General features: G+C 40.2%; 1 protein-coding gene across 1 annotated transcript; it reads right to left on the bottom strand.

Annotated features, from left to right (window-relative positions):
• Positions 1-5,226: 5,226 nt before the first annotated feature.
• LOC123401306 lies at positions 5,227-6,526 on the bottom strand. Its single transcript, XM_045095080.1, has 2 exons — positions 5,980-6,526; positions 5,227-5,631 (listed from the first exon to the last, which is right to left on the bottom strand). The coding sequence occupies exons 1-2, from the start codon at positions 6,422-6,424 to the stop codon at positions 5,564-5,566; spliced, it is 513 nt and encodes a 170-aa protein (XP_044951015.1). The 5' UTR covers positions 6,425-6,526; the 3' UTR covers positions 5,227-5,563.
• Between the last annotated feature and the right edge of the window lie 9,400 nt (positions 6,527-15,926).

The raw sequence follows: 15,926 nt of genomic DNA on the forward strand, positions 1-15,926 counted from the left end.
CAATTTTTTTTGGGAAATTGGACCTCGATTAGTACTGAAAACCCGCAAATTCAAAAACATGCAGAAAATATCAACTCGCACTAGGCACTGGGTCAATAGGTTATTGCTTAAAAAAATATGAAATGATAAATAAATATCCCAAAAACATACTAGAATGATAATATATGAGGATGGAAAATTAAAAAAATATAGATACGTTGGAGACGTATCAAGCATCCCCAAGCTTAATTCCTGCTCGACCTCGAGTAGGTAATAGATAAAAACAGAATTTTCGATGTGAAATGCTATCCATGATGTAACCTTATGCATGTATGATCATTGAGAAACGATGAATTAACAAATATTAACAAGCAATACTTATAGGTATAAGTAGCAAATCACTAATCTTTCAAATTATATGATCCTCAAAGATTGTTTTACCCCCATCCATCTTTATTATATTATGAAGGCATGGCTCCATCTTCAACACATTAATACAAATGTCAAGCACCACGGTGTCCGAGTCGGGCAATTGGATCATACTTTTTCAATATGAATTAACTTTTTATTCTTCACGCAATACATGAGCGTGAACCATTGGACATAGCATAAAGGTGGAATAGAATATGGTGGTGGTTTCATAGGGGTAAAAGTGGAGAAGATAGTCTCACATCAACTAGGCGTACCAACGAGCTATGGAGATGCCTATCGATAAAAATCGATGTGAGGAGTAGGGATTGCCATGCAAACGATGCACACGATCTATAAGTGTATGAAAGCTCCACTCCTGCTAAGTGGGTTCACTACTAGGAAAAGGCGTGCTAGTGGCGCACCTGTTTTGGCTACTAATGGCGCACTACAGGTGCGCCACTAGATTCACGCCACTAGAATTTTTTACTAATGGCGCACCAGGCAGTGCGCCATTAGTATAGCCCATGGTGCGCCATTAGTATGCCTCCAAGTGCGGCATTAGTGTAGCTCATGGTGTGCCATTAGTATCTGGCTTACTAATGGCGCACTAGTTGACGATGTGCCACTAGTATGAATATTAGGTATTATTTTTATTTTTCTTTTCTGATATTTGCACAGGTTAGAAAACATATTACTGCACAGAATATAGAGAGCACAACATATAAACAGCAGATTTATCGAATACAATAGAAGATTAGTCTCCGAATACAATTCATCATATTAGTCTCCGAATTTAAAATACCGAACAAAGTTAGAACATTACAAGTCTCGAGACTGCGAGTAGCGAGTTTGTCTTCACATTACAAGTCGATATCGATCATCTAAACTACCATCACATAGAAGAGAGATGCGGTCATCACTATGAGCATAATCGCGATGAAACTGGTCTTCATCCGGTTCCTCCAACACTCCCTCCTCTCTCCCGCTAGATAGCGCGCGTATCTAACTTCCGCCTCCGCCCTACTGGTGTACCCTTTGTAACTGTTACCGCTGAAACGGTGAACCTGTCATCTGTGTGTGCGCTGCCATCATGAGTGATGGCATCCTCGGCGGCATCATCAGTGGTGTCATCCTCGACGCCACTAGGGGTTGTGTAGTCGGGATCGATGTCTACCGCAGCGTCCTCATAGAGGTGAGGTTCTTCGTCCATCTACTAGGACAGGTCCCAGAATGCCTTGCCCGAACCGCCGGCCTCATCGTTGTGGGCCATGCTTTGCTCTAAATAGGAAAAAAGTTTGGTCAAAAAGTTGGTTATTGTCAAGGAACAAGATCATGGTCTCATCATTTAGGGTTTGTCAACACCGAGGCATCCTAAAAGCTAAGCTTTTATCATTTAGGGTTTGTCGACGCCGAGGCACCCTAAAAGCCTAAGCTTTCATCATTTAGGTTTTTATCAACACCGAGGCACCCTAAAAGCCAAGGTTTTATAACTTAGGATTTTCGATGCTGAGGCACCCTAAGTGCTAAGTTAAGTTTTCATCATTTAGGGTTTATCGATGCCGAGGCACCCTAGGTTGACTGATATATATGGGTATCTTCTAAAAATAGAGCATCTAGCTTGTCTTATCATGTTGAGTAAAATGAATGACACTGTGCTGTGCTTCTATTGATAATAGTTACATGGCTATATATTTTCGATGTGTGCATCAGTCGATGTAGAGCCCCAGAAAATCCCCTTCCCGAGAAAAAACATATTTATACTTCTTAATTTCTATGTTTCTGTAGTTTTTGGATTGCATGTTGTTTCGTTCTCTTGTAGATGCACACACGAGCTCTTGCATATTCTCGGGAATGAATAACGTCATACAATTTCTAAGAAGAAAAATATAGTGCCAAGTAAAAGTGTAGCATTATTATTTGAAATCTGGTCTTTCTAAAAGTAAGTAGAATATTTATAACTTTTACTAACTAGGCTTCTTTGCATTTCTCAACATCATGCAATACCTACAAAGGAAATAATATTATACCAAATAGAAGTGTAGCAAGACTATTTTAAAATCTAGCCTTTATCTTGGAACGTCAACATAGATTGGTCTTACATGCTCAACATCACGATATCCCTTCTGTCCCGTCAGTATCTCTGTGATTATAACACAAGGCTATATATGTCTGACTTGAGTGTAATTTGTCCATTTGTGAGAAATTCTGGTGCCATGTACCCCCTACATTCAAATTTATCAAGTTTAATCAGTAAATGAGAAAAGGAAATACATGCAAATCACACCACATCGGGAAAAAAGAGATTATGACTCCCATGAGCCATAGATATGACTTACGAAGTTCCCATCACTTCTGTAGTAAAAATTTGGGTTTGCTTTTCAATGAAGCGCCTTGAGAGACCGAAATCGGCAATTTTCGGGATCATTTTATCATCCAACAATATATTTGTAGGCTTAAGATCTAAGTGGACAATACGCCGCTCAACATGGAGATAATGATCTGATAGCGCTCTGTCCATTCAAGTACACGAGATACTCCTATAATGGGGCGAGAAGAAAGAGGGGTCCAATATCAGAGATACTTTGGTAGGTAGTGCAGAACACAAAACATGATTAGTTATATCCCTTCTATAATTCTACAATGTTTTGTTTAGCCACATCATGCTATAATTGTGGAATGCTTGAACCATATAATATTTAATCAATGATAAATAACATGAAGAAGAAGTTGAGAGTGGGGGCTGAAACACATGATACGTGCCAGATGACCTTACGAGTGATATACTTATAAAGACTCGCTCTAGGTAGATACTCGAAGCAAAGCAACATTTGTCGTACATTTGCCATTACAGACCCTCCCTCATGTTCTACAATTACGCCTTGTGCATCAGAACAATATCCCAAAATACAAGCATATTAATGAATTCTTTTCCAATACTCCAGAATGGTGCACTCCATTTCTATCCTAGCAGGCAAAAACTTTGACAGATAAACTTCATTTACATACAAATTGAACAATACACGTAGGTCATCAACTGCAGAACTGCATGAATTCTTGGAGGTAGATATAATAATACAACAAAATGCAGGCATTGCTCTCTGAAGAAACAACAAGATTGCATATGCTAGACAATGCTTGGCATTATAGACTTGAAGAAAATAGCTAGTGGATGTATTACATCACAACACAAATTACAAAATTTAGAGAAAGCGTTCTGTATCAGAACACACCTGTCATTATCTGTTCTGGCATCTTCTGCATCAGTCGCATCATTAGGCTTAGACACCTTCTCAGGTTCTAAACATTGTGGCAGAAATGTTATGGCACATATTTGAGCCGCACTACACCACAATCATAACAGATAGAAATAAGGCTACATTACCTTTCTTTTTTATTTTCAGATGTACCAGAGACCTGCTATGTAAAACTTCTCAGATTTGGGGAATCCGTTTTCCCTATGTTTGAATGAACATAAATACGAACAATAAAAAGGAAAGAAAATGTAATACAAGCTTTAGTAAAACAATAGGGCAAACTCTTTGGGCAAAGCCAATGATTCAAGTATAACAATTTACTAGTTGGATACATGCTTTGACAGTAACAAGATATCAAGTATTAGTTTCCCTGCCATTTATGCCCTTCGTTCACAAATATAAGATGTTTTGGATATTTCAATATGGACTACATACGGACTGACATGAGTGAACAAACACACTGAAACGTGTCTATATATATATCTGATACTGAAAAAAGTTACAACATCTTATACTTGTGAATGGAGGGAGTAGTTTTTGAGAGACACGGCTGGAAAGTAGGCAGTGCAAATAACCACAGCGTAAGTCTGAATGGTTTTGGTGGAACAGGAGGTATAGTAATCAGAACTGTCGCATACTAAACATGCAATAGAAGGAACTCCAAAGTGATATACAACTGCTAATAGAAAATAATGGAAACAACAGACTAACATAAAGAACATAACGATTGTCTTGACTGGTCGGACACCAGCCCTTCTTTCCTCTTCTTCTTTCTTTTTAAGAACTTGATTGAACATAGATTAAATGTATCAGTGAAGCGACCCACATGTAGAATTATACAGTATATAAGAGAACTTTTATGATACAAAACCTATGAATAAGATCTTCTATTGCAGTGCAACTAGATAAAAGCTTCAATGGGTTGAAAATGGTACGTAAGCATACATTTGTAAACAGTTTTTAAAAACACAAACAGGAAGTCAGATTACATACCAGTTGATCATCACTCCAACATGTTTTCTATATAACTGGATGAATCTACAGATATGTTTCACACCTGGAGTGACATACACCCAACTGGAAGCGTGTAAAAAAAGCAAGAAAGATAAGGTGGGGATAAGGAAGAAGCCATCAGGATCAGGGGCCATGAATGTATACTTAGGTTGGGGATCTGGAGCGAGTCTCTCAAGGTACTGAAGGGGGGCTGGTTGTGTGGTAGGAGTGTCGTTAATATGAATAACACGAAACTTATAGAATAAAACTGGTCGTATGGTTTATCCCCAATCTCCATCTTCGTTTCTGTTATTTTCCCCTGATCCCCGATTTCTACAGGTGTTCGCACTATCGTGTATTCGTGAGGAGGTAGACTTTATCCAAATATCAAGGACATAACAAAATGAAGCTGGCCTAACTGAAGTTGGTCCATAACAATAATAAACTAGGTTTCACGTGCATATTATTCCTGTTTGCAGTCAATGCAACATGGACGAAACTGAAATGTTGTATTGGCATTCCAGCTAACTGGTGGAGTGCTTGTGGCGATACTAAAAAATCAAGTGATTTTGCTTCATCCCTCATTTCCTCAGTTATAATAGACTCTTGGCCCCAAAAATATTATAAAGTTTTCATCTAGCAACCACAAGAGGAAAAAGGATACCATCAAAGAGGATATAATACGCATCTCTGATCATGACCATCATTCTACCATTTTACTATCTACTGAGTAATGGGATTACCATAAAACACGTATAGTAATAACCACAAGGCAGACTACAACAATAATCCATTCCTATGAGTGTGACCCCAACAAAGAACAAACAATAGCCATTACTCATGAGAGGCATACCGCATACTCAAATACCCTAGCATTTCACGCAATCATCAAACATCTTCAATTCACTCTAACACACACATCAGATTCAGCATCTGCAGCTTGACTTTGCCGTGTCTGGATGAGATTCGCCTGCACTCGTGCCTGAAAAAAAACCTGCACATTCAAGAATGCAGTAAAGAATTAACTAGGGGCATTACAAGACAAATATACCAGTCGATGAAGATGAGAAAGTGTAGTTTGCTGGTAGAGAATATGACAACCATCCTGCTCGCTGGCAAAGGAAAGCATCGAGGCGGACTGGCTCCATCATGGAAGCCTGTCCCTGATAACATAAGTCTAGTAGAGGGCCGGCAATGCCACCTTGCTATTCTATGCATAGTACATGAAGGAAAGCAGGTCTCCATTGTCGATGCCCGAGCAAAAGCTGCAGACTTGCTCGGCTTGGTCAATTCATCAAACACCTCGCAGGTGCAAGTAAGCACAACGGGCTGGAGCATGTACCTGGAACCAGCCACCGCCCTGCCCGCATCGACAGGAGGCTACTACTCCGCTCGCCTTCTCCAGGACACGAAGGCCCCTGGCCCGAGCGGGACCATAGCCACCGGCGTACAAGAGATTGGTCGCTCGCCGGGGAGCAGATCTGGCAATCGAGGACCGAGAGAAAGGGAGGGGACAGGTTGGGCGCTCCCCTCTCTCGGGGTGAGGTGAAGCTGCCGTCGAGCTTGGCGGGGGACTTGAGGTGGGAGAGCTTGGCGGAGGCCTTGACGGCATGTGCATGTGTGAGGCCGCAGGTGGAGACTAGGTACTCCTCCATGGTGAAGCCACTAGGGTTCGGGGGAATGGCGGGCGCGGCACCGGATATGAGGCGGTGGAGATGGGATGCGGGAGAGGCGGCCGGAGAAGAAGAGAGGAGATGGACGAGGATGGAGCTTCGCAGCCGGAGCATGGCGGCGGCGCCGGCGGCGAGGGAGATGGAGGAGAGAGTGGTGAGGGTTTGCGTTGGTGTGGTGTCTGGTCTCCTTTTTTGCGGTCGCGGTGGAACTCCCTCTCTCCACCCTCGTTTGCGGTCGCGATAGGAGGAGAGAGATTTTTTTTTTCAAAACTACTAATCGCGCAGCACCTACAAATGCGCCATTAGTAATCCTGGTTACTAATGGCGCACTAGCTGGTGGTACGTCATTAGTAGTTTTGCAAAAAAATATTTATAGTAGTGCCTCACTGGGTGAGTGGTGCCCTATTACTAGTTAAACTAGTAATGGCGCACTCTGTCCCGATGCTCATTAGTACTTTTGAAAAAAAAGTTTGGTAATATTGACGCACCGTGTGTGTGGTGCACCATTAGTGTCCATTACACTAAGGACACTAATGGCGCACCTGCACATGGTGCACCACTGCTATATAGTAGTGGCGCACCACTTGTGTGGTGCGTCATTAGTGTCTATATTATCTATAGCCCTTTTCCTAGTAGTGGGTGTGCAACCAACTTGCTTGCTCATGAAGACCTCGGACATTTTAGGATGCCCGTCATGGGAATATACAAGCCAATTTTATGAAAAAGTGATTCCCACTAGCATTAGAATGATATACATGAGACTCTCTATATGAAGAATAAGGTGCCACTTTGAGGCACAAGTGTGGTAAAGGATAGTAGAAACGTCCCTACTCTCTATTTCTCTCATTTTTATGGTGGGATCATTTCGCCACCCCCATTTTTATTTCCTCACTCGGACAATGATCTAATAATGATGATCCTCATACTTTTATTTACTTACAACTCATCATGAAAACTGCTAGGACTATATGACTCTGAATGAATTCCTCTAGTAGTGTAACGGGATGTGCATAGATCTAGCATGACATGTATCAAAAACATGATGAATGGTGGATTTGACACAAATACTTTGTGAGACTTATATGATCATTCAAAGCATTAGGAAGTGATGATGGCATTTGCATGGCAATATATATCGGAATGGCTATGTAAATGCCATGATAGGTAGGTATGGTGGATTTTTTGTAGAGGATATAAAAAGGTTTATGTACAACACAATGTGTGATGTCACGGGGTTTGGATGCACTAGCAAAAGTTGCATCGATCCTCAAGTTGAGAATGGGCGAGGCACGGTACAGAAGATGCTAGAAAATATGAGGTGGTGAGAGTGCATATGTCCATGGTATCACATTACTCATGAATAAATCATATACTTATTGCAAAGTATTATTAGTTTTATCACAAATCAAAGTACTACTCGCATGCCCCAAGGGAGAGGGTTGGTAGGAGTTAACCATCACATGAATCCAACTCCAAACAACACATGGTTTTCAACGAGGAATAAGAATGCTCACAGATAATCACCATGCATTTTTAATTTTTTAGATGAACAAGAAGTTTAACATCTCTTAATATCGACACCTATCTGAATTAATAATAAGACACTCACACCTTTTAATATCACCACATCAATATCATGAACCCACAATTTCTCTATATGTGCTATATGGTGGTTTTAACCATCATTCATTGGATACTCATTATTTATGATCTAGTATTATGACCTAAGCAAATTACCTTCACTATTTGTCCACCACTCAAAAAGATATAAGTGAAGTACTAGAGCAACTCCTAAGCTCAAAAGATATAAGTGAAGCACATAGAGTATTCTAATAAATTGTGATAATGTGATCTCTCTCTCAAATAGTTGTGTCCAGCAAAGGATGATTGTATCAAACTGAAAGTAAAGTAAACAAAAGCAAACTATGCTTCAAGCAAAACTCATATCATGTGATGAATAAAAATGTAGCTTCAAGTGACATACTGATGGATTGAGATGAAAGAGGGGATGCCTTCCGGGGCATCCCAAGCTTAGACGCCTGAGTATTCTTAGAATATTACCTTGGGGTGCCTTGGGAATCCCCAAGCTTAGGATTTTTCTACTCCTAAATCCTTTGTCCATCGGGACAATATACAGAACTTGAAAACTTCAATCACATAAAACTCAACAAAACTTCATGAGATCTGTTAGTATAAGCAACATATCAAATAATTTTAGGTGATGTTACTTATTTATTATTATTTTATTTTAGCATAGGGTATTGTATCTTAACTCCTCCATAGTTTATACCCACCGATACAATCCATAGCATCATCAAAACAAGCAAACTATACATGCAAAAACAAAATCTGACTAAAATAGAACAATCTCTTCTATAACTTAAAAAATTCTTAAAAATTTGGACAACCTGAGGAATTTGTATAGAAATACTGTGTAAACAATTCAGCATAAAAATACATTTGAGTAAAATTAGAGAAATTCTGCACTCGGCATCAATGTTTTTGTTTTTGCACTGTATCAATTCTAATCATCATGCAAATCATCCCAAAGGCTTTACTTGGAAAAACACTAATTAAAATATAAAAACATAATCATTACAAAGGCAATAATATTGTTATCACACACTACCACAAATAAAAATAAAAAATTAAAGATAACTATTGTGTTGCCTCCCAACAAGCGTTATCGTTTTACACCCCTAGCTAGGCATATTGCATAGTTTCAAGAGTTGTCATCTTTTACACACAAACCATAAGTGGCTCTCGTGCTGGATTCATATGGTGGCTTGATTCTCGCTCTTGGGAAGTGTTCCGTTCCTTTCGTTAATGGAAATTGGAACCATATATTTCCCTCTTTCATGTCAACGGTTGCACCTATAGTTTGTAGGAAGGTCTTCCAAGTATAATTTGCTAGTAGGGTTGCAATCAATGTCAAGCACAATCAAATCTACTCGCACATAATTTTTATTTGCAATTATCAGCGCATCATTTATTCTACCCAAGGGTTTCTTGATGGTAGAATCCGCAAGATGCAAGTTTAGGGAACATTCTTCAATATTACTGAGACCAAGCACATCACATAAAGTTTTTAGTATGGTTGAAAGACTAGCGCCAAGGTCACACAAAGCACTGGATTCATATTTATTTATCTTGATATTTATAGTAGGTTCCCACTCATCATGCAATTTTCTAGGAATTAAAACTTCAAGCTCAAGTTTCTCATCATAGGCTTTCACCATAGCTTCCACTATATATTGAGTAAAAACTTTGTTTTGTTCATAAGAATTGGGTGAGCTAATAATGGATTGAATCAAGGAAATGAATTCTACTAAGGGGCAATTGTCATAATTAAAGTCCTTGTAATCCAAAATAGTGGGCACATCACAAGTTAAAGTTTTAACCTCTCAAAACCCACTTTGTTCAGCTTTAGCATTAAAATCATCACCCTCCAAGAAAACGGGCCGCACCTTTAGTAGAGTTGACTCATATCTAGTCCCTTTATAATTAACATTGAGAGAATTAAACAAATATTCAATATGAGAAGTACCAATCATTTTAACATCTTCATCATGATTCCGGTAAAAACCAGGTGGAAGAGCTTTTTCTAAGAATTACTCCTTAGCTTTTAACTGAGCAGTCCTCTCCTTACTTTCATTAATAGAAACATGGATAGATTTAATATTATCCATAAAATCATGCTTAGGAGGCAAAGCTTTTTTAATAGTTTCTACATCAAGAACAATCATATCCATGTTATTAGCCAAAGTATCAACGACCAACAATTTTTATTCTTCCATAATGAATTTTTCTTCTACCATTGTATCAAAAACCAGCAATCAGAGGGTATCCTATTGTAATTTGTAGAGGAATTTCCATAAGAATTACCATTATAATTGTCATAACCATTAAGATTATTACTAGGATACAACGTAGCATTGAAATTACCCCTATAAGCATTGTTGTTGAAATTATTTCACGAGACAAAGTTCACATCAATAGCATCATTATTTTGTTCAACCAACATAGACAAAGGCATACCACTGGGATCAACATGAGTATTTTTATTATCAACGAAGTTCATAAGAGCATCCACTTGTTCACTCAAAGTAGCAATTTCCTCAACAAAATTTACCTTCTTACTAGTTGGAGCTATCTCAGTGTGTGATTGGCACTCTCTGGCAATGGCTAGACGAATGCTATTCTCGATTGCTCAACAATTAGAAATTGTCTTGCAATGACTCACCAGCGTGTGGGATCGAGGTAGTTTTCGAGGGTAGAGTATTCAACCCAAATTTGTTGGTTCGCCAATAGGAAGTGAGAGGATACTCTCAAGTATTAGCAGCTGAATGTGTCAGATTTAATCACACCCGAAAGATTAATATCTGCAAGCAAAGTATCAACATAAAGTAGTATGATAGCAACGGTGTCAGAGACGATCTATTGACGGCAGACTATTCCTAATTGTCGTATCAATGGCGCCAAAAGTTGCCCATTGACGGAAATTGTCTTTTCCCGTCAATGACGAGCGAAACATCATTGTAGCAGGTAGCAGAAGTGTAACGAGTAGCAGCAGTGGCAAGGAACAACAGTAGTGACAGCAGTACCAAGTAGCAAGAGTAGCAAGTAACAGCAGTAGCAAGTAGCAACAGTCGTAACAGCAGTAGAGGAAAACAAGTATCAACAACAGCGGACAACCTCGTAGGCAATGGGTCAGTGATTTGTTTGGATGATATTCATCATGCAACAGTTATAACATGGAGAGATATGTGGCTAGCTCCCGTTCATCAATGTGATGTAGGCATGCATTCCGTGTGTCGTCATACGTGCTTAGGGAAAAGAACTTGCATGACATCTATTGTCCATCCCTCCCATGGCAGCGGGGTCCAAAAGGAAACTACGGGATATTAAGGTTCTCATTTTAATAAAGAATCGGACCAACGCATTAGCACTTGGTGAACACATGAACTCCTCAAACTATGGTCATCATCGGGAGTGGTTCCGGTTATTGTCACTCCGGGGTTGCCGGGTCATAACACATAGTAGGTAACTACAACTTGCAAGATCGGATCTAAAACACACATATATTGGTGACAACATAATAATTTCAGATCTGAAAGCATGGCACTCGGGCCCTAGTGACAAGCATTAAGCATGGCAAAGTAGTAGCAACATCAATCTCAGAACATAGTGGATACTAGGGATCAATCCCCGTCAAAACTAACTCGATTACATGATAGATCTCATCCTACTCATCACCGCCCAGCGAGCCTACGAATAGATTACTCACGAACGATGAAGAGCGTCATGGAATTGGAGAGGGAAGAAGGTTGATGATGACGATGACGACGATTTCCCCTCTCTAGAGCCCAAAACGGACTCCAGATCTGCCCTCTAGATGAAGAACAAGATGCAGCGCCGCCTCCGTACCGCAAACGCGACGAAATCTTCTCTCTTGATTTTTTCTGGGACGAAAGTGAATTTAGAGAGCTGAGTTTGGGGGCGGCAGAGCCACGTGGGCCCCACAAGCTTTCTAGCCGCCACCAGGGGGTGGCGGCTACAGGGCTTGTGGCCCACTGGCCCATCCCCTCCGGTGGATCTTTGCGCAGGTATTTTTCATATTTTCCAGAAATATTCTCTGTAAATTTTCAGGACGTTCTGAGAACTTTCATTTCTGCACAAAAACAACACCAAGGCAATTCTGCTGAAAACAGCGTCGGTCCAGGTTAGTTCCATTCAAATCATGCAAATTAGAGTCCAAAACAAGGGAAAAAGAGTTTGGAAAAGTAGATACGATGGAGATGTATCAGTATGCCATTGAGAATAGTTGGCCATGATGTTGCACAGAAGATTGGTGGCCTCTCCTAAGGTCACCTCCATGAAGGTACCACGTGCGGCAGAATCTAGATGATTTCTAGACACAAAGTTTAGTCCAGCATAGAAATTTTGGATAGTCATCCACAAGTTTAAATCATGAGTTGGACAATTTCTTATCATCAATTTCATCCTCTCCCAAGCTTGTTCAACATGTTAATGATCTTGCTGTTTAAAATTCAGTATTTGATTTCCAAGGGAGATGATCTTATGAGGAAAATACTTGGCAATAAAAGCATCTTTACACTTATATCATATTCCAACACGATTATATGGTAAAGATGAAAACCAAGATTTAGCTTTCTCTCTTAGTGAAAAAGAAAAAAAATGCACAATATCATTATCCATGTCCATTTTATTTTGCGTATCACAAAGTTCAACAAAGGTATAGAGATGTGAAGCGGGATCCTCATTAGGACTTCTCGAAATTTTTTCTTTCATGACAAGATTCAATAATGCAGCATTAATATCAGAGGACTCCGCACTAGTGGACTGTGGTATAGGAGTACTAATAAAGTCATTATTATTAGTATTTGAGAAGTCACACGATTTAGTAGTATCATGAGACATGGTAACCAAGCAAGTAAAGAACAAACAAGACAAGCAAACTATAGAGCGAAGATGCAATCTAGTGACAAGCTGAACAAGCAAAAAATAACTTTTTTTTATTTTTTTATGTGAGACAAACTAAATATACCAGAATTAAAAAGAGGAACAAGTGAATGAAATTTTGAGTGGACTTACGTGGTAGTTGGTGATGATATTCCCCGACAACGGCGCGAGAAATCCTTCCAAATACTCGTGATCTGCGTTGGGCTTTCGGTGAAGAGGAACGGGTTATCGCATCACAAAGAGGGTAAGTCTTTCCCTCGGTTATGAAAAAAAGTATTGTCGTACCAATGGGAATATCAAACACAACTGTCTTGAGCGGCCGCACACAAAATAACAAACAACTTGCACCCAACGCGGGCAAGAGGGTTGTCAATCCTCTTGAACTGTTATTTGCAAGCAACTGAGGTGTGTAGATAATTGTAGATACTAAGATAGATTAAAAACAAGTAAATAACAACAAGGTATTGAAGGTTTTATCAGTATGTTGTGAATAGACCCGGGGGCCATAGCTTTGCCTGATGGCATGTCTCATGGAAAAATAGCATACAATGCGTAAACAAATTATTGTTGGGAAATTGACAGAAAATCGGATAATTATGCAATATTCACGACAATGTTAATGTGTATATAGGAATTAAATACATAAATAACTAGGATGACTTCTTCTTGCACCTATTACTAATACTTCACTTCAAGAGCGCTTCGATGATTGCCTCTCTACGTATTAAGTTCACGAGGAACGAAGTAATGCATGGAGTAAGATGGCATGATGTAGACAAAGTAAACTCAAGCAATATGAATAAACCCCCTCGTTGTCTCCTTAGTAGCATCAACACAAAGATGCATATTTTCCCCTTCTGTCACTGGGATATAGAAACCGCAAGGTTGAACCTACCACAACACACCTCTCTCACAAAAGAAATACCGATCTAGTTGGCCAAACTATTTCAATAGATCAGAGAGAATTATGAAGCTATCGTAATCATGCACATAAGAATGATATAAGTATTCATAGGTGACTCAAATATTTATCATGAATAATCTGAACATAAACCCATATTTCATCGGATCCCAACAAATGCACCGCACAAAAGGAATTACATCATATGGATCAAAGCAAAGATGTGATGACCATTGTATTGAAGATCAAAGAGAGAGATTGCCATCTAGGTACTAACTATGGACCCGTAGGTCTGTGGTCTACTACTCACACATCATCGTGAAGCGCGGCAAGGTTGATGAAGAGGCCCTCCATAGTCGATTCCCCCTCCGGCCGAGTGCCGGAACGAAGCTCCAGATGGCCTCTTGTCGAAACAGAGACCTGCGGCGGCGTAAAAGTGTTTCGGGAGTGCCTCTGGTGTTTTTGGGTAAATAGGAATTTATAAGCCGAAGAACGGAGTCGGGAGAGCCTCGAGGGGGCACAAGCTATTAGCCCCCAGGTCGCACCCTGATAGTTTGTGGGACCCTCGTGAGGCCTCCAACTTTCTTCCGATGCTCGTTGGTCTTCTTTTGGTCCCTAAAAAATCATTAAAAAGTTTCACGGCAATTGGACCTCATTTGGTATTGAAAACCTGCAAAGTGAAAAACAAGCAGAAAACAACAACTGGCACTTGGCACTGGGTCAATAGATTAGTGATAAAAAATAATATAAAAGATAAATAAATACCCCAAACGCATACTAGAATTATAATATATCAGCATGGAACAATAAAAATGTATACATACGTAGGAGACGTATCCACAATCTCCAAATGAAGCTGATGGCAGTCGGTGAGTCCATGCTTTTAATGGGCATCGCTTTGACACACTTGGTGAACTTATCCACTACCATTAGTAGGTGGGTGAATCCACTCGTCCTAGTCTGTAGGGGACCGATCATGTCCAGACCCCACACGGAGAATGGACACGTGATTGGAATTTTCTTCAGTGCTGATGCAACCTTGTGCGACTGATTCTTGTAGAACGCTGTCGTGGTTTTGTCATGACTTATGTACTCAGGAAAGGACTTAGGTGTGAGCACATAGCAACTAGGTGGCGACTTCAATGGGGTTGGTCAGAATCGAGAGACACGACTTTACCCAGGTTCGGCCCCTCCGATGGAGGTAAAAGCCTATGTCCTACTTTTGGTGTTTATTGATGATCAACTCAATTACAAGGGTCCGGAATCGCTAACCTAGCTCTCGAATCTTTCTTACTTGTCCTTTCTACCTCAGGGGCTCCTCTTTATATATACACACAGAGACCCTAAGATTACAATAGAGTCTGGGTCGCATTGCAACCCATGTCTTATTCGATTTTCTACTAACTTAGGCGAGGGAGAATCTCCATGTTTCCCTTGGTGAACCGACCTGCCATGTGATAGGCCTTGAGATGGTCTTCTGGTGAGTCGCCCCTTGGGCCTTTGCATTAGAGCCTTCTACCAAAGTTATAGCCCAGGCGGGTTATCCCCATGGTGGGTTAACCTGTGGGGTATACTCCCAACATTAGCCCCGAGTTTAATCTGGATTTATCAATGTTAAACTTCAACCTAAAAAATACAAATGAGAACCTCTCAATGGTGAAGATTAGCTTGAGTGAGTTTTTTGAGTTGGTAATCTCCTATTTCTGAGGGGAACATTTGCCCGGATCAACATTTTGCCAGGTTATCTGCCTTGTTCAAGACTTGGTACTTTTATGAACCGTTGTTGTCATGACACCATCCTATCTGTTGGTGCGTCTTCCAGTCATGATGGCGAAACTTTTTCAAATAGTGTCAAAATCATTGTGAGGCGGAAAAATCGAGGTGCTTTGTTTGCCGCAAATTACTACTTCCACCGTATTTGTTACAATGCCGCTTTGGGTCTTGTCATATTATAAATAGACTGGCTAGTTTCCACTTTAACCTCTTCTTCTTCTTATTCCATTGTGAATCTCTATCGAGTTGTCCGGCGCTGCACTTTCTCACACAACTTCACCCTTGCATGGCTGCCATCGGAGTTTGTTGTTGTCGACAGGGGAGGTCTTCGAGACGCGTCCGTCCACAAACTTCCTCCTCTACGAATTCTGTGAGGTTCCCCATTACCACTTCAGGTCACTTTCGTAGTTCATCATTCATCAGAAGTTCATCATATGCGGTGTAGGTTCTAATTATAGA

The sequence above is a fragment of the Hordeum vulgare genome, chromosome 6H (genome assembly GCF_904849725.1).
Source record: "Hordeum vulgare subsp. vulgare chromosome 6H, MorexV3_pseudomolecules_assembly, whole genome shotgun sequence".
Taxonomy (NCBI): Eukaryota; Viridiplantae; Streptophyta; class Magnoliopsida; order Poales; family Poaceae; genus Hordeum; species Hordeum vulgare.